Raw genomic sequence first — 19,661 nt, forward strand, 5'->3', positions numbered from 1 at the left:
TAATGCTTTTGATAACCTTGAACATCTTAACAGTCCGGGTTATGTCCATATAGAGGATAGTAGGGAAGAGCCAATGGCGTACCGTATATGTAATGAAATTAAGGCAAGAACCAATCACGTACTGTATATGTACAAGGGTCAAAGGTTACGTTGGTTCACTTCGTTCAGATCGCGATATGACCTGACAGATCCACCGATCGAGTGAGACTGTTGGCTACCCGGAAGTATCTTAGCTCCAGTCTATTGGCGATGTTCTACCGTGTTAAAAATTGTAAGATTTCTTCAGGAATAGTTTTCTGAGTTTCTTAACCCTTGACCATATTCGACAAAGAGTTATTGGACGTTTTTCGTTCTCTTTTCCAGCTTTTGGTTAACTTCTCGGCGATTGATCCGGCGCGCGTTTTTCTGAGCGAAGGGTCAATCGTACCGGGCAACGCATGGTGATCGAAAAAATCATGCTCCATCAAGCTCCGATGACCAATGAAAAGTTGACCCATCTTTGCAAAGCTTGAAACATTCTCCATACTGCAGATGGCAAGGTTAAATTGAAATTTGACCAGAAATAGGCGATATCTGGCGACAAATAACTTACTGTAGATTTACAAGGGTCAAATGCTGATTTCTAGGAGCCGTACCCGGCCAGGAAATTCATCCAAATAAGTAATTTTCAATGTACTAACCACTTGTGTCGGTCACCATCTCGGCCGCACTGAACATTGTGCGTAACGTCTACATCTAAAAACTACCCAGTGTTAAAAATAAAGGGCGAAATCAAGCCGAAAAGTTCCAAACTCGTTGCAATGTACGAGCTAAGGTTTGCAAGGTTAATTATTCATGACGTTGCCGGCAGCAGGTTCGCTGATTGGTCAATCGTAATATCCTCTCTATGGACATAACCCGGACTGCTTAAGTTTCAAAGATTTGTCTCTTCAGTGTGCTTTCTCTGAGTACGTACAGTCTCAACTTATTCAACAGAACTTACTTACAATGTTAATTTGAAGTTAAAATGTGCTTGATTAATAGGATGAAAATACTGATATTGAAAGATAGCCAGCTCAAGATACTTTATAACCTGACAGATACGCTGTTTTTTTATGACGTAAATCTTGATTTAAGCAAGTCTTGTTTACTTTAATTAGAATGTAATTAACTCTCGTTTATTTGCTATTATAGACTAATATAGTCTGATGAAATATGCAAATCTGTATTTTTATGGAATTTTTCTCCATTTTTGGTCAGGCCATCCTGAAATGAGCTATCAAAGATATCCACCTTCTTCATCAATACATGCGTCACAAAAGGTTATTCTCTACATAACACAGCAGAGCTCTGTCAACTGTTGAGTCGCTTGTTTTGTCAAAACCGCTGGTCAGACAGCTTTAATATTTGGATTACATGTCCCTAGGATGACCTTAGTGAGATAATTTCATACAGTCAGGAAATACTTAATTTTGTATCCATGTCTATTGTAGCTTCAGGGACTTTGGCCCTATGTTTACCAAGTTTGATGAATTTTTGTGTAATTTTTAGATGATTTTGGATCAAATGGACATACTATTTCATTGGCTGCAGTTTGTTATCAAAATTTTGACAAAAATCTGAAAAAAAAAATTGACTGGAAGTTTATTTTCTAAAGGAGACAAAAATTGATTTTGCCACTCAAAGGGTTAATAAGGGACCGTTCAGTTTTTACGGCCGGAGGGGGGGGGGGGCAAAATCTTGTCGCCAATGTTAAAAAAATATAGACCCCCTGCATTTTTTGTGAAAAAAAGATGACCCCCCTTTGTCAGACGAAAAAATTTGATGACCCCCCCCACCCCTCTGAAAAAATAACAAAAACCTATATGTCAAATTTACCCGCACGGTTTGGATTTGAACTCCGGTACGCGGCGCACTTTATTCGTGTAGCGGAGATGCCAGTGCACAAACTTCTCAGCCACATCCAGGCAAAGGTCTGTTAATTAGGACAACTGTAAGGCAATTTTTAACTACATTTCCATAGACAACTTATGTCCATGGACATTGTATAAAGAAATTTTTTTTGGAGTTGCTCGCCAAAAGGCAGCTGTCGGTTTAAGAGGGTCATGCCCCATGGGCCATTAAGTAAAATCAACTTTATTCTAGTGGGCCACGAAAGGTCTCACGCCGGTTCAAAGGGTCGATCATGGCCATTGCATAAAGTTAACTTTACTGGACAGGGCTGCTGAAGGCGGTCCGCTGCCGTTAACATTAGGGGAAGGCTCCATTAACTTTGATGGTACCTGAAACCCGAGTTGCTGCCTGCCAACTCGGGTGACAAACAGAAGACGTTTAATCCCCAAGGTGTTAATTTTCCATTGTTGCGATTATCTTATCGAGCTGGTGCGATGATAGGAACGTCTGGGCTGTAACGACTCACTCACTACCACGGGCACACACATATGCTTGCACATGGAACTATGTTGACAGGAAAAAGTGAACTGCCCTTTTTCAATGCAAGTAATCTAGCTTATTCTTTAATTTAGGCTCTAAACTAAGTTTTAGAAATATGGTGAACAAAATATCGTTCTTCGTTCATTTTCATTCAAGTTTCCTATTTTCGGACGCTTAACTTCAGTAACGCGCATTGATCATATATGCAGATGTGATCAGAACAGCATGGAACGTTCTTTCCAAGTGGCGAGATTTTTCTTCCACTTGCAAACAACGTAACGAGTAAGTAAGGACTCCAGGAGCTGCGCGTATCCTGTGACATTACATCTCGTATAGAGCGAATTTAAGTCAATGAATTGCTAGTCGGATCCGTCTGTAAACAGTATGGCCACTCGTACATATTATAAGAAAGGAGAAATAGTAGAGGCAGTTAACGAGGCCGGTCGGCGGACGGCACAATTTTCAGTGATTTAATTCACGGTATTAATTTCACAATAAAACGAATTCGCGAGCTTACCATTGATTTTTGGTGATGTTGAATATAATTGAAAAAGAGAGCTAAATTACAGTGTTCATGTTTGATAAAATTCCAAATTGACGACATCCAACGTCAACCTGTACGACACCGTATGTGTACAACACACCTGCAGTCGATTAGTCGATTGTGACACAGTAAGCTTACACATAATGCAATATCGGTCGACCCACAGTCCCTCTATCCATGCATTTCTGCAGTTGTCTTTCCTATTCTGCTCAGTTAACAGACATGATTTCACAGAATATTACACAGAAAACATATTTTATCATATTTGGAGGCACTGAATACTAGCATTGCAAGAGAAAGCGACGACAAATTTTCCGGTTTGATTCCAGCCGTTGCTTGTGCTACGTCAACACATTCTCAGCGATGAACCCCAGAAATTATCGCACACTATCATCATTTACGATGGGAGAAGGATCACGAAAAACAAACACCGGTTTCAAGATATGATGATTTCTGTCTTCGTGTCGTAGATGACCGCAGTGAACACTTAATAGAGCCAAAAACAGCGAAAATTCGAGAAAAGCGTACACACAATCGGGGATTGTGGCATGCAGGACAAACCAAAGCTACGCATTATCACGTGACTGCCCCTCGTATCGCGGTTTGGCTGTGCGGTCCAGGTGATTGACACCTTTTACAATAGGCGTTTCCAGACCGCTGGATAGAGGGATTGTGGTCGACCAGAAATTTGACACTGTGATCGACGTAGCGTTTCAAAGTACGAAAAATGAGACCAAGTAATTGTTTGTTTATTTAGATTTGATCTAAAACCTCCCAAAACCAACAGACAAAGTCCTTAGTATACTCTCACGCAGAAAATCAACGTTTTCAAGCGTAGACTCCCGCGTAGACTTTCCCTTCCGCTTAAACCACGGCCCCTCCACAAGGAAATTTTCCTTGTGCTCTTTTCAAGTGAAATGTAGAATTTTTAACGTGTGGCCACCTCTGGTTCAAATATTCTGCTGATGCCATGAGAAAACTAAAGTTGCCTACAACAATGCCGCCCGTATTTTGGGGGGGGGGGGTTATGAGAGACGAAGTAGTGCCAGCTCCATGTTTGTCACAAATGGGCTGTGCAACTTTGATGCTCTTCTTAGAAAACAAATGTATGGTTTTATAGTACGTTTATCACGCAGTGGAAATACAAGTGTACGTCAAGTTTATGATTGCATGTATTTTATTTCTGATCTCCGCAAAATGTGGATAAAATCACTTTTCCATTGAGCGGTTGTGGTGTTTTCTCTGGGTTTTGTTTTGCATGATAATGCACCACTAAATCACTTCTTCAGTGTGTATTATGATATTTATTTATCTGTACCTTAATTTATTATTGTACTGAGATTTCTATGGACATATTTAGTCCGAAATAAAGTGAAATAATAATAAAAAAACGCGATGTAGATCTATGATCGACTATGGATGGATTGACGTGGCGTTTCAAAAGTATGAAAAATGAGACTCAGTAACTTTTGGTTGCTTTACATTTGATCAAAAACCTACCCATCAGACAAGGCCCAACTCTTACGCAGAAAACAAAAGCTCTTGAGCGTCGACTTTCTCTTCCGCGTTTGAGACTTTCTTCTCTTTCGCGTTTGAGAGAAACAAACGTCGGCTTTATTCGGAAATGGTCGGCTATTCGTGGGCGTGACGTCAGTCCAATGGTAAGCTGCACCCGATGTGAACGTCGGAATAATTCGGGCTGCAGTCGGGAAAGCAAGGATGACCTCGAGAGCGATTCCCAGTACAGTACACGTTCGCAGATCGCGGTACTACAGGCTGATACTAGATAGCAACAAGTTCACCACGTAAATTGCTGGATTACATATAGCCACATAGGCACTTCTGAAATGTTATCTCCGGCTTGCAAGACAACAAATATCAAAATATTATTATCAAAACCAGAATTTCGGGGCTAGAGAGCGAAACATTGCTGAAAAGTAGCCGGCCAAAATACGGAAGTAGCCAGTCAATTTGGCCGGCATCCGGCTAAAAATGAACATGCGGATTCAAACAGAGAGGCTTATTGCGATAGACAAGTAGCCTTGGGCTTTTGACCAGAAAAATAAGTGAGTGCTCATTGATAATTCAAAGACTGGATCCGTTGACACCAAAGTTTGCTCGTGACTTTCATTGCATTGCATGCACCTTTCCGCAATGTGAGTCTGAACTGAAATTGAAAGAGTACGTTTTAGTAAAAGTCCTGTTTTGTTGTGCTGATTTTTGCTACCGTACTTTCTTTTATAGGGGTATAAACAATTACACAAAAATAGCTTTTCGTATGCAAAATCAGCGTACGTTAATTAACTGCTAGTATTGTTTAAGGTAATATGCACCTCGAAAGTGAAAGACTTAAACTTTTGCTCTAACTTTCCTCAAGGGATCTTTCAATCATTCTCTTTCAAAATCAAGAATAAAAATAGGGGGTCACCGTGCAAATTTTGGTACTAGAGAAACAAATTACCCAAGATTTACCGATATTAGAAATTCAAAATGGCCGCCATCCCAGTGTTAACTCTATGGAGAAAAATAAAAATTTTCGAATTTCGAAAAACTAAGCCGGTGAAAAGTTTTCTTTCACCAAGAGCTTTAAAATGAACCCCCACATGTGGTATATCAGAAGAGAATTGTAAAAGTTTGAGAGTCCGAATGTCTGTCCCCGAGGTGCGTTCTACCTTAATAGTACACTCATTTTTGTAAACTCTTCATGCAATTTTATGAACTAAATGATGACCTCAAAGTAACAGCAAGTGCTAGACGGCACTTTTAACGCTGGTTGGAAATCCTGAGTGCCGGACAGGGGGCCATCATCAAGTCAGGCGCCGACTGGCATTGGCCATGCTAAAAGTAGTTCCGGCAGTGCTAATGTTTTGTTTACACTAAAAGATAATCTGTTCGCATATGTTGACATAGAGATTAATCCTCTGATAACCAACTCGGGTTACTCGGGTACGTCCAAGTTAATGGAGCGTTCCCCTCATGAGATGGTCATGGGATAAAGTGAACTTTATTGTAGGTATTATGTTTCTGAAAATGTGGTGACCCCCCCCCCCCCTTTCCTACCAGTGACAAAGCGATGACCCCCCCTTCCCGGATTCCAAAATTACGATTACCCCCCCCCCCCCCCCCCCCCCCCCGCCGTAAAACTGAACGGTCCCTAAGTTGTGTACACCACTTTCACTCAGGCTACTCAGCGTGTACAGGAAAAAACATCTGCTCCTTGAAAAAGTTCAAAGTTCTCACAGTTTTATACTATTATTAATACTATCAGAACTCTGAACTTTATCGAGGAGCAGATATTTTTTATTGGTACCAGGACAAGTGCCAAACAGTAAATCTTTATTGTAAAACCAACTCATTCCTCAGGTTTGCCAGTTGAGACAAAAAAGACTCAGATCTAGAAAGAAACCCGATAAAGTCTGTGATACTTCTCAACATGTTATCTGACTATAATAAATATTTATTTCCCACATGCGTAACGTCAGTATAAGTTGTTTAACTTCTTGTTAACTGGTATTTGCGGAACCATGAAAACAGACTCCGTGTTGTAAAGTTACCGCGCTATGATGCATTGTTTATAAACTGAGGTCTGACCTATGGCTGTATGAACTAGTTCACATTAGCCTCTAGGTACAACATGTCAATGCTCTCAAGACCCAGAAACCTAAAACAATCTGAAAACAAACCAGTTGGTCTCAGACAGAATGTTTGCCGTGGGCTTTGTGGCAGAGTAGTATAGTGTATACATCTCTTATAAGATGAGAAACATCCTTATTGATTGGTTGGATTTTATTTTGACTGCGCATTACACTCTTATTGATTGGACAGAGAAAATTATACTCTTTCGTTGAGAGAGTAAGCTTGGATCTTGCATTTTGTTGTGCTTGGATGCACAGGAGACATTCCTCTTTTAAAAGTTGAAGGTACAATGTATACCGTACTTTTTGACCACAGGAACTAATTGTACTGCATGTTAATGCTTGGAAAATTTGACAATTATACCATGATAGCATTGTTCAGTGCATTCCAAAAGAAATATTTCAAATCAGCATTTTGGTATTTTGTACTCAGTAACTTATAACTTGCACAGGCAACTTTTCTAAGGACAAAGAGGTAGGCTATATTCAACCATCACTACATGTATGGACTAACATACAGCCAAAGAGCCATGCATATGGAAGCTATTATTATAGGTGCATACTACAATTGTGATATTTTTAGGCCAAAGTGGTATGATTTTAGTGCAGCAAATGAGCATTCACCTCCACTGTTATTTCCCTGTTACACTCTCTCAACAGCTTGATTCAATCCTTTTGAAATCTGAACATATACCGGTACATGTAGACCTATAGCAGTTGTACCATCAGCACACAAATAGATTTAGAAAACTACTTTATTTCTCACCTCTTTTTATTTGGACTGCAGTCTTCCCTGATTCCACATGATTTGTAGTTCATGAATATTTGCAGGCTGCGACAAAATCTGCAAATTCAGTGCTTGCAATCTCACACTGCATGCACACGTAATTTTAGTGTACATTTGGCCTGATTCATTTTTGCAAAATTGGAAGTCAGAGATATCCCAAAAAGCTTAAAAAGTTCTTCGCAGTCTTATTTCCATGAGATGAATGCTTTCTAAGAAGCGAAAGATCGTATTTGATTAATGTCCCTTTATCACATGGAGGGTCTGTGATGGAAAGGAGGCGTGCACAATTCAGAAAATCAAATATTACAGTTGATTGAATGAACATTCTTCCTTATTTACCAGGATATGTAATGACATATACAGATATCATATCAAGGGTATTCCTATATCATGTACCTAGATCCTTCAACAGATTCAACTTATGGGTGTGTCCTTTTGATCAGATACAAAGAAACTACAATCAGTATACTTTGATAGTGTTTACTTTCTGTAAGTGTACTGTCTCATCCTCAGCTACTTATTTCAAAGCAGCGGTTTCATAAAAGTTTTGTCTCTTCAAGCCCTTTATGGAATCTGTAATTGTTCAAATAGAGTACTGATAAGATAGTTCCTCTTTCATGCCAGAAAGTGATAGATCATGTGATTCTAGGTAATGCTGATTAATGTCAGCAGTCAAATTCATGTCTGTGAAATCAGATTTTTTGGGGGAAATTCATCAATTGGTCAGAAGTTGGGAGACAAAAAACAAATAAAGATAAATTTTCTTTTCCTTGCTGATGTATCTGCAGCTTCCCATTGTCAATACATGTTGGAGAAGGACATAATTGGTTCAGTATTGGGTACAATGCGGACATTTCAACAAGACTCAAACATTAATGTACAAATCCAAGCATGTCGGGCACTGTCCCAACTCCTGAAAAACGGTGAGTAATCAGACTAGTGACAATTTTTTGTTCAGTGATATAGCAGCATTATTGTAAATCTATAGGAAAACATGATCTCTCAGGAAAACAAAACCATCAAATTTTAATATCATAGTTTATTATTTGAAAAAAAAAGGTTCAATTTATAGACAATCTTGAAAATATGTTGAAAATGACAGTAGCAATATTTAAGATAACATTTTCATTATTTTTTGCAATCATAATTTTTAATTTTTCTTGCTCATATATATTGACATACACGTATTAGCCTTGTCAATAAAATGCATCGCATACATGTACCTAGTGAAAAAAAAGTCTGTAACTCCACACTAAAATTTCACTGTCAATTTTGATTTACAGAGTGTCCAAAACGGCAATTTGTATCAAACAAAATAAGACATTTGGTGTTTGTTTACACAAGATTTCTCTGAGAGAATGTATCAGGTTTACCGTTTGTCAAAATGTATTGACACATACTCCACCAGCATCAACAGTCGGTACTCAGACAGCGACTAAAGGGAATTACTGACACGTACCAGTACCATTTGTTAGAATGCATGTCTACCCCTTTTGTGTGATTCCACCACTGTTCCCTGTATATATTTCAGATGCAAATCGGCAGTTTGAAATGGTGTGCTCAAATGACTATAGGGTCATCACCAGCGCTATCAAGAGACACAGCTACTCACCGCAGCTGTTAGAGCATGCCTTTGCAGTGTTACGGCTCCTCTGCAGTACAGGTAGGGAGGGATTAATGTTTTTTTATAGTTTTGTAAAATTCATTTTGGCATGTAGTCTTACTGCATGTAGTATATTTCTTTCTAATCATCTTCAAGAAGTGTTAATATAACCTTTGACCTTTGTGGCATGTGATTTTTCTTGTTTTATGCAGATATGACACATTTGTACTTCTAATTGTTTACCTGTTCATTTTTAGGAGACTTGCTTGTTCAATCATGCAGTGTCCCATTCTCAAAATGTGACTAGTGTATATTGGATTCTATTTTTCTCCTTCAGTTGATGGCTGTGATGTGCTTTTACATGGAGACATTCACATAGCGGTCATGGATGCCATCAAGTCCAACCCCAAATCAAGTGGTGTCAATGCAGAGGGGTGCGGACTGCTGGATGCACTGGCGTACAATGGTAAGATTTCCTTGACTAAATGCTAGGAAAGGATACTGGCATCATTTGGAAAACAAAAGACAACGGCATTTACAATTGATTTGAGTGCAGACACTGCTTGAAACAAACTCTCTGTGTACACTCTAAAATGCAGGGATTAGACTGAGGAATGTCACATTACATGCGTGGCTTGTATAGACTTTGTATCAGTACCAGTATTATTTACCATAATTATCTAATGCAACTTTTGATGATATGTGTTTTGCATAGCCAGTCTGAGATCCACGCATCTCGCCATTAGTACTGTTATTTTGTTGACATTGTCCCTTTTCCATCTGATAATAACAAGTAATTTGGTCTTATGATTTTTCGACAGATGACAGTCAGCGTCTTCTAGAAGTTCGGGGGTGCTCAAAACTTATACTGTCTGCACTGCAGACACATCGTGACAATGCACAACTTCAGGCGAGGGCTTTCAGTGTATTGGCAAAGCTCTGTAAGTAAAAAGCAGAAGTTTTGATCACTGTGGGTTGGAATGTTTCAAGGGAAACACGGTCTGATTGTTCCTGGACTCATATTGCATGGATACAACTTTGTTGATATAAGCCATCACCTCTTGATTTCAGCCAAAGCCCAGTGTCTGTGTTGTCTCCATCAGTGAAATGTAACCTATGTCTACTTCATAATTGGGTTTTCTTGCGTATTATTTTTTTCCCATTACATCTATTTTTGAATCAGTTCTTCTTGTTACAATTTATATCACACTAAAATAAAAGAGTGGAATCGCTTACTCAGATATAGTGAATAAATTATGCATGCCTTTTGGCAGAATTATTTGCAATGGCCTTTTTTGTTAGTGTGCGTATTTCAAGTGCATACATGTACATTGTACAGTGTATATGTCCACTTATACCATTATCTTTGTTGCCGGACTCCAAACCTTTCACCTAAAGGACATTTGCTTCATGTCAATTCAAACGAAATCAAAAGTTGTTGAACACATCTGGAGCAAAAATAAATGGTAGAAGGTTGTGCTCAGTTCACAGTTAGCCCTGAACTATTCACATTGTTTATTTCCTTCCATATTAAACACAGCCAATTCCAGTTTCCAGTCCCGGCCATTATTTCAGACAGGTGAGGACGATGACTGGTTAGAAGATATACACAAAGCTATGGCAACCCACCTCGGGGACCCAGCAGTTCAGGTACTGTAATGCTCTCCTGATATGTCCGTCTCTGTAATTATTATTCCAAAAGTCTACACAACGATGTGAAAATTGCCTGGTACCTTACCAAAGTGCTGTTATACAAATTCAACAATGTGTTTTCAATGTAAAACTCTGTTACATGAAGGCACTGAAATTTTTAAAGGTACATGTAACTATTTTGAGTGCAAGAAAACTCAAGTATTTCATCATAAAATATTGAATGACTTTCAGTTTGGCAAGGCTGTCTGCCTAAGACTTTCATGGATTTCATTAACTTAAGCGGCAAACCCCGCGCGAAAAGACCCAGGATCGGGATTGACTATGGTGTTAAGGAGATTATGAGTGTTTCTGTCTTTTGTTTCCCTTTGATTTGAAATTGCAATCGTTATATAAATATTTTACAAGATTTTTGGATTAAGTCCGCACCAGGCTTTAAGCGGCAAATTTTACTCCTCAGAAAACCTTTCTTTCACTCTAATATCATATAGGGCTCAGCCCTTGGTGTCGCGTCAGGGTTAAGATTAGAAATTCTGTTTGTATTGATTCATGATTATTAATAGTAAAAGATAAAATAGAATTAATTGTTACTTTGCTGTATATGTTTGTACGAACTCTATGCCCAGTTCACCCTCTGATGAAGACAGTTCACGCACATACATGATGTCAAACCCTGCAGGTATATTAATGTGTAAAAATGTTGGACATAAATTGGCAATGTTTACCATGATAACAATCTATTGTCTTTAACAAGGGACGTATTGTGCCATCATTATCGTTGCAATAGTAACTGCACTGCCTATATTCCAATAGCAAGCTCAAAACTAGCGTTCTGTATAAAAGCTGGCAAATTTTGCATCAAGCTATTGACACAGAGGGCGCTTTCTAAAATTCAATCCCAGCATTAGTTGTGCATGTCCTTATTCTTATGCACGACAGTTTTCTTTCTATTTCTAGTTTTAGGCATGATAGTAACAATATGTTGTATCAGGTGTGATAGTAACGATATTTTGTATCAGTGACAAGGTGGATAATAATACTTACTAGCTAATAAAAGAGATATATTTTATGAAAGGCATGTTATAAAATAATACTTTGCACATTTTGTTTTGTATTTATTTATTTACGAGCACTCAAAAAAACATAGCGGCACAACTGACTTTAGTCGGGTACACTTCCGGTTACTTGCATAGTATATTATGAACCAGCGCATGCGTAGTCAGTAAGCACTGGTGCGACTTTTCAAAGGGACACATGTAGATTCTTCTTTGTTTATTATGTTCAACTGAAAGGTGTCCAATCACAGTATGTGACATGTCTCTTCTATTGATGTGTGAGTCAATGACAGTGTCTTTTCTTGCCATTTACCTATGTGTTTACAGGAATCTTGTTGCAGAGCGCTGACCCAGTTATTGATGTATCGACATTCAGTAATTGAACGAATAGGAGAGGATGACGATCAGTAAGTAACAGTGTCTTTTGATCACAATGACAAGGAAATGTCAATCATGTATATTTCACTGACATTGGACAATTTGTTATTAAAGATTGAACATGTACACTGTGGCACAAGGGCATTGTCACTTTCATGTCAATTCTTTTTGTCTGCACTTTGGATTGACATGTAGTCACTCATGGTCATTAATCTTACAAGTTCACTGATTCATAGAAACTAAAGGTGAATCAAAAGATTAATTATAAGATCAGTTGGCGGAATGGAAAAGACAAAAGGAAAACTTTTAATTGCGATATCAATCCATTGCTTTAATACGCAGACATGCTTCTCCATATGTTGATCGTTACATCAGAAATATCTACTTTTTTCATATTCTCCGTCATTGAGGTCAAGCCTTATTCCTTTTGAATTTTGGCCATTAGTAGATTGAATATCTGCATGTATTTCTAAATAACATTTTAATTGTGTGTAAATAATGAATGTATTGCACACTACTCGTGATACATTTCTTTTTTCTCGCTATCAATTTCAGGTTTGGCATCCATGTTAACTTACTAGCCTGTTTGATGGTACACAGTGACGATTGTCACGTCTACCAGTCAGCATGTAGTGCTGTCTACACCATAACTGCCGAAAATGGTACGTTTTACAGACTTGACTCTTGAAGCTAGAGGTTCTCTGATAAAATCTTTCTTACAGGAAAAAAAAGTAGGCACCATCATGAATGATAAACTTTGCGATGATCTGGCTCACAAAAGATCGGATTATGTTGTGATGTCAGTACGTGTGAATGGCATCATTCATGTTGAACTGTTTTATTACTACCGGTATTGTTATTGTTTGAACTACATGTATTCTTTCATGTTTCCCCTTGTTTCCCTATAACTTCTAACGCTTCTTCAATGGATTATTTTGCACTGCATGCTCTTTGCTTTTACTTGACTACATGTTACCAGTAGTTGTAACCTTTTCAGTTTTTCCTCTTGAATAGCTCTGTGCTTGAGTGAAAATTAACATAATATGCACTGTGTTTTGAAAAAAAAAAAAAAACTATCCTGAAGGCCTAGAGATGATATATTCAACCACATTTGTCCGCATGAAGAATAGCATTCTGAAACGGATCACTGTTTTTCTCCAAGCCACAAGAAAATAGTATCGTATTTTATCTCACATTTTGTTTGCTGTATGAAATTCATCCACTGACAAGCTCTTTCTTAATACAAAAACTGCTCACCCCGCTGTCGATGTCTGTCTGTCTGTGTACCTCACTAACATGTTTATCCTTTCCCTCCTTTCCTGACCTGCATGCACAATCTACTTCTTTCTTTGTGTTTTCTGTCGTATGGAATGTTTAAGGACCTCGATTAGCTCCTCGCCGTGTAAAATTTTCAAAGGAATCAAAAATGTCTCCAACTTCACGTGGCAGAATGCCAAAAAGGATATGCAGTAAGTCTGATATAAGAAAATGAAAAATAAAGTATAAATAAAAATTTTCCACCTCCACTTACATTTTCATCTGTCATTTTTTTCGAGAGAAAGTAAATTAAGACAAAAGTGGATTTAACCTTATTTATGTCCTTGGCATCACCGTCAGCCCTTTTTATCTCTTTAAGGTAGTTCGCATTTCAAAATTTAAAGATCCAAACTTTGCTAAAATTTTCGATTAGAAAACTTTAACATGTTCCCTTTTGAAATATTAAAAAGAATAAAATTCGGGAGTCACTGTGCGAAATCTGGTAACAGAGAAACAAAGAAGCCAATGTTTATCTATGCTTTCAATTCAAAATGACTGCCATCCCTGTATTAACTCTGTGGGGAAAAATTAAATTTCCGATTTTCACAAATGTAAGCTGGTGAAAACTTTATGTACTCTTTAAGCTTTTAAAGGGGAACAGTCATAGGAACTGCGCTCAAAGTTCATATGGGACCCATACGACCAATGCAAACACTGTATCCAAGGTACGATGGTGAGATTGATGAAAGTTAAAACATGTCTGTCATGTTGCAGCTATGATGATGAGGTGCATCTAGATATGGTGCATGAAATACATTGTTTGTAAACAAGAAACTCGCAAAGACGCAGTTCTGACGACTGTTTCTCTTTAAATGAACCCCCACCAGTGGTAGACAAAAGAGTGTTGTGAAAGTTTGGCATCTCAAAATCTGTCCCCAAAACGCATTCTGCCCTAAGGTCAATCTCCGCAACAGAAAATAGGTTTGTACCAAATTTGGCTGTAAAAGTGTTAACAATGTCTTTCAAACTATCATATATTACTGAAAATGTACATTCCTCAACATTTGGAAATTCTGACTTGATATACATTGCACTGTTATGAAAATGTATAGGTAATAAAAAACGTTAATTTACAACTAACACTATTATTAAGATCATCATCATTTAATTTCGTCTGGTAATTTATTTATCAAATTTTTCAGAGCTTACAAAAAAACAAAATGAGAGGTAATATCCATATCTCCAGAAATTAATCATAGGTATCACCATGGAAACTAATAATATGGCTCATGAACATCTATTTTTTCCTTTGATGTAATATAGAGAAAATCCAGGCCTTACTCATGGAGAAAGGTGGATACATACCAGTTCTGACAGGACTTCAGAGACACCTAGCATTACCAGGTGCACAGGCAATAGGATGCAAAGCAATTAGAGGCCTTACTCTCTTCAGGTGAGAATGAGTCATGAACATTGCAAAGATTTTTTAGTGGAGAAGTCAGAGAAATTTGATAGTTGGCAGTCTTAATACATCGACACCCTTCTATATTATGTACTAGTATATTGATGTGATAAAATCGCACCTGTAGAAGGGAACTTTTGAACACACTGCAGACTCTGATGATGTAACCAAGTGATGGTTCCTTGTATACTTCCTGGTTTTCAAGTACCTCCAAAGTCCACATATATCTCTTTTATTAACAGCTTGTTCATTGTTTGCTTATCGTCTGTATGCTTGTTTATTGTGCATATTAATCCAACATAGTGATTTGCTAACATGATTTTTGATTTCGACTTCCCAATTTTGTTTTGCTTCCCTGTAGTCCACAGTACAAAGAGACGTTGGTGTCCTGTGGAGCTCTCAGTGATATTACGGCTGCCTTCTCAGCCTACCCTAACGACGTTGATGTTGCCACAGAAGCAATCGGTGCAATAGCCTGTCTGGCCGATGTCGGTTAGTCAACTTAGAATTCATGCCTTTTTAACCACGATAGACTATAGTCTATAGAAGCTATTGGGATGGGTATCCGTCCGGCGTCCGTCGTCAGTCTGTATGTATGTCCGCTTGTGAGGCGTCCGTCCACTCAAATATCTTGAGAACCACAGTACTTACTGATTTGATATTTGTTGTGTAGATGAAAAATATGATTTTGAGAAAACTACTTTTTTTAATTTTTTTGATATTGTTGAAAATAGGCAAATTAATGCCAAAAAAGGTGTTTTTGGTAAAAATCTTCTTCTTCATAACCGCTGGTCAGACAGCTTTGTTATTTGGTATACAGGTCCCTATGGTAACCCAACTTAGATGTGTTCAAATTGTGATGAAATATGCAAATGTGTATTTTTACAGAATTTTTTTGTCATTTTTGGTCAAAATTTGACTTACATTGTATGTAATTCTTGTACTGTATAAACCCTATCAATTCACCCAGAAAAAAATAATTAATATGATTTTAAATAATTGAATTAATTAGGAAATCATCAAAGCCAAAATAATTTTAGTGTAGAATATCAGAAAGTTCAACTTTTTTTGACAGTTCATAGTGAAATGCTTACCATCTTGGAGGATTAAAACATTAAAGGGCAACTTTCCTGAATCCCAACTTTGACATATTCTGAACCGTCATTTATTGTGCCCTGTACAAATGTATGTTATCTAAAAGAATTGCTCAAAATAGTCAATAGAGATAGAGATAGAGAAAGTTCTAATTTCCATTTATGGTTGACTTGGTAAGGATAAATAAAATTACTTTTTGAGGAAAAAATAGAGTGGTCAATTAAAAGAGTGGTCAAAGTGATAGGGTTTTTATGGTAAAGCTGGGCTGTAAGATTCCTCATGTGCTATTTATAGCAATTATGCAATCTGTGTAAACAGTGCAATGAAAGTTACATGATTCCTTATAATGCTTTTGATGACCTTGAACTTCTTAAGTTTCAAACATTTGTCTCTTCAGTGTGCTTTCTCTGAGTATGTACAGTCTCAACTTATTCAACAGAACTCACTCACAATGTTAATCAAAGATATCCACCTTCTTCATCAATACATGTGTCACAAAAGGTTATTCTCTACATAACACAGCAGAGCTCTGTCAACTGTTGAGTTGCTTGTTCTTTCAAAACCGCTGGTCAGACAGCTTTAATATTTGGTTTACAAGTCCCTAGGATGACCTAAGTGAGATAATTTCATACAGTCAGGAAATACTTAATTTTGTATCCATGTCTATAGTAGCTTCAGGGACTTTGGCCCTATGTTTTCAAAACCAGAAAGATCATCGCCGGGTAAAATTAAATGAAATAAGCCTACACTGTATGATAATAAATGCAGGATGAACAGTGCACTTGTCCATAGGTTAAATATGATGAATTGTGCCTTAAACCCAGTGAAATTTTACTGGTTCCACAACCTCAAAATATTTTTTTTTTTGCCGTGCGACAGTCTAAAAGATGTTGCAACTCCTTTGTGATGTTGACACACTCTCCTGGTTTTTAGTTCCACAGTCAATGATGTGGAGCTTATCAAATAGGTGGTTGTGCGTCGTTGTGTGTTGTCCAGTGTCTGTCAAGCTTCTTCTCTGAAGCTGCTCGTCAGATTGGTTTGAAATTTGTTCTGTACATGTAGATTGGTAGGGTGACTCTAGTCAGATGTGTTGACATTGTAGTGAAATTTACTTGTTTGTATTTTAGAGTAAATTTTTATGTGTACGGAAAAAAAATCTTCTTCCCTGAAACAGCTTGTCCTTTTGGTTTGAAATTTGGTATGCAGGTTACTAGGGGTGACCTAAGTCAGGTTTATTCAAATTGTGCATTTTGAATTTTGGAGGCAATTTTTTATTTTTAGTAAAAAAATCTTATCTGAAACCACTTGTCTTATTGCTTTGAACATGGGTATTGAGGTTTCTTGGATTGACCTTGGTAGGATTTTTTCAAATCATGCTGGAATTTGTATAGTTGTGTTTTTTGGGCAATTCTTTCCATTGTTTTGAAAAAAAACTTCTCTGAAACTGTTTATCAAATCGCTTTGAAATTTGATATGAATGTCCATGGGGATGATCTAAATTAGTTTTGTACAAATTGTGAAGAATTCTACAAAGCGTAGTTTTCGGGGCAATATTTGCTGTTTTTGGTTAAAAAAATTCCAAATCATCATAGTACTTAGAATCTCCTTATCCAATTTCTTTCGTATGTAGGTTTGTAGGGATGACTCAATTCAGATTTGTTGAAATTATGATAAAACTTGCATACTTATATTTTTTGGGAGCCTTTGCCAGTTTTTGTCAGGTTTTTGTCAGAGAAAATATTTGTCTGGACAGTTGAGCTATGATTAAATATTAGTATCTAGGCAAAGTGTGCCAGCAGTTACAGCTTGGGCTGATTTATGCTAATGATCACAGATTCAACTTTCCCATCCATACAAAGTAATCTACAACATATTAAGAAATTTGATTCAAATATTCGAGTGCTTTAAATGTTCATCAGCATTCCCTAGATTGAAAAACCAGCCACACTTTTCACTGCAGAGCTATGTCGACCCTTAGGTCGATATAGCAACTCAAGTGATATGGTGAAACCAGTATCTGAAAATACTCAAACTGTCATGTGACTCAGTAAATGCATATTTTTTCTGAATAAATTACCATTTCTCCTGAATCACATGCAATTGTTGATGTCAATAATTTTGATATGAGTTGAAAGGATTTTTTATCTGTGGCCCTATTTTTTTCAGAAATAGTTCGGCATCAATGTATAGCAGAGGCAATCCATGAATCCATCGTAGACAGTATGGAAATGCATGTATCTTCTGAACCTCTACAAGAGATGGCTCTAGAAGGCTTAGCTGTGCTTTCAACAACAGGTAAGAGTGATTCATATCCGGCCAGTCACTGGCTTGGACAGTCAGCATGGTCGCTCGGTCACATAGTTTTATATGAAAGCATTTGCATTCTGGACTCATGCATTGTATCAAAATGTGTTTGTAATTTGCCATCTTCTGCGAGATTTTTTGAATGCTGTTTTGATATTGCAGTCATTCAAATCTGCAACAGGAGAAAGATTATTTGCTTCTTTGCATTTGAGAAAGATTTATATTTTCCCAGCAGGTGGAAAAATATTTAATGATATGCAGCAGTAGGGTTATACAGTGATGGCTCCGGAGTCAGAGTCACAAGTCCACTCAGGCATCACATGACAGATGTTGCGCTAGCATTTCTAAACAGTGATCATTTTTCTAAGGTTGAGAGTGTTAGCAGAGATCATGTTGGACATCACGTCTGAGCAAGATTTTAAAAATTTTCATTTCAAATCTAACTTTGGTCAAGAAAATGCAAGTCAAGTACATTGTAATTTCTTTCTGTTTTGAAATTGAATATGACTTTAACAGAGCAGGGAAGTAGAATGCACTAATTTTGCTGTGCTTTTTTATCGGCAGAGGAAGTGTATGGTTTGCTGAAAGAAACCCAAGCACTCTATGCAACTATAAAAGCTATGCAAAACTTTGGCGACTCACCAGGCAAGTAATTCCGAGTCTATTCCCAAGACAATAATTTCATGCTTTCAGTAATCCCAAAAAAGCTGAAGCAAGCTAGATAAGTTTCCTGACAATTTCTGTATGCATCTGCTTTTGGATGCTGGACAACTTTTTAATGATGTCAATCTTGGGGGAGCTTATGACATTGAGCAGTTTCCGAGTACATGGTAACTTACATATCATATGCTAATCATAATCATAATCTTTATTTCTTATATAGCGTGTTACATATTTGCTGCACAATCAAAGTACATAAGTTATATTTTTATAGTCAGTGAACTGCTTTATGGCTTTCCTGCATTTGCTTAGTGACCCACTTGAAGCCTAGCAATTTCTCCAAAATTCCGTTACATATTTGTTTTACAAAAAAAGGTATTGCATAAGCTTCATTTTGATCAGCTTGGACATGTGAAATTGTGTGTCCAATTTCCCTTCTTGACCATGTGATTTGCCTTAATATGTCAACCGATCAACAATCACTGTGTAATACAGCAATCCAGAAGAAAGGATGTGTCTTGCTACAAGTACTAGTGGATCCTCTTCAGCTATCAGAGTCGTCTTTCTGTGAAACATTGGCTGAATTGATAATCACTGCCTTGAAAAACTTTCCAATGATATTTGGAGTCCAGGCTGAGGTAAGATATTCCCCTTTGCAAGTTTGTACTAAGTGATAAAAAGGATGGGAAAGATTAGAGAGAAAGATGAGTGAGTCTATACCTATAGTCTATATCTGTGAATCAGAGCACCACATTTTGACTTAAAAATGATTTATCACGACACAGCGCTCTCAGACATCAAGAGTGATTTTCCTGTGAC

The 19,661-nt window shown here is 37.5% G+C and overlaps 1 protein-coding gene across 10 annotated transcripts in view; it reads left to right on the plus strand.

The window, feature by feature from the left end:
• The window catches only part of LOC139135562 (leucine-rich repeat serine/threonine-protein kinase 2-like), an 88,837-nt gene that overhangs the window by 40,187 nt on the left and 28,989 nt on the right, over positions 1 to 19,661 (plus strand). For 9 of the 10 annotated variants that reach the window (XM_070703011.1, XM_070703010.1, XM_070703016.1 and 6 more), the window contains 13 exons: positions 8,167 to 8,301; positions 8,910 to 9,041; positions 9,319 to 9,447; positions 9,803 to 9,922; positions 10,522 to 10,631; positions 12,014 to 12,093; positions 12,620 to 12,726; positions 13,444 to 13,533; positions 14,645 to 14,774; positions 15,145 to 15,275; positions 18,045 to 18,173; positions 18,747 to 18,827; positions 19,338 to 19,480. In XM_070703011.1, coding sequence (XP_070559112.1) covers positions 8,167 to 8,301; positions 8,910 to 9,041; positions 9,319 to 9,447; positions 9,803 to 9,922; positions 10,522 to 10,631; positions 12,014 to 12,093; positions 12,620 to 12,726; positions 13,444 to 13,533; positions 14,645 to 14,774; positions 15,145 to 15,275; positions 18,045 to 18,173; positions 18,747 to 18,827; positions 19,338 to 19,480 — 1,517 coding nt within the window. The remainder of the gene's footprint in view (positions 1 to 8,166; positions 8,302 to 8,909; positions 9,042 to 9,318; positions 9,448 to 9,802; positions 9,923 to 10,521; positions 10,632 to 12,013; positions 12,094 to 12,619; positions 12,727 to 13,443; positions 13,534 to 14,644; positions 14,775 to 15,144; positions 15,276 to 18,044; positions 18,174 to 18,746; positions 18,828 to 19,337; positions 19,481 to 19,661) is intronic. The other variant, XM_070703018.1, reaches the window with a different exon arrangement.

Source organism: Ptychodera flava, chromosome 6 (assembly GCF_041260155.1).
Source record: "Ptychodera flava strain L36383 chromosome 6, AS_Pfla_20210202, whole genome shotgun sequence".
Lineage (NCBI taxonomy): Eukaryota > Metazoa > Hemichordata > Enteropneusta > Ptychoderidae > Ptychodera > Ptychodera flava.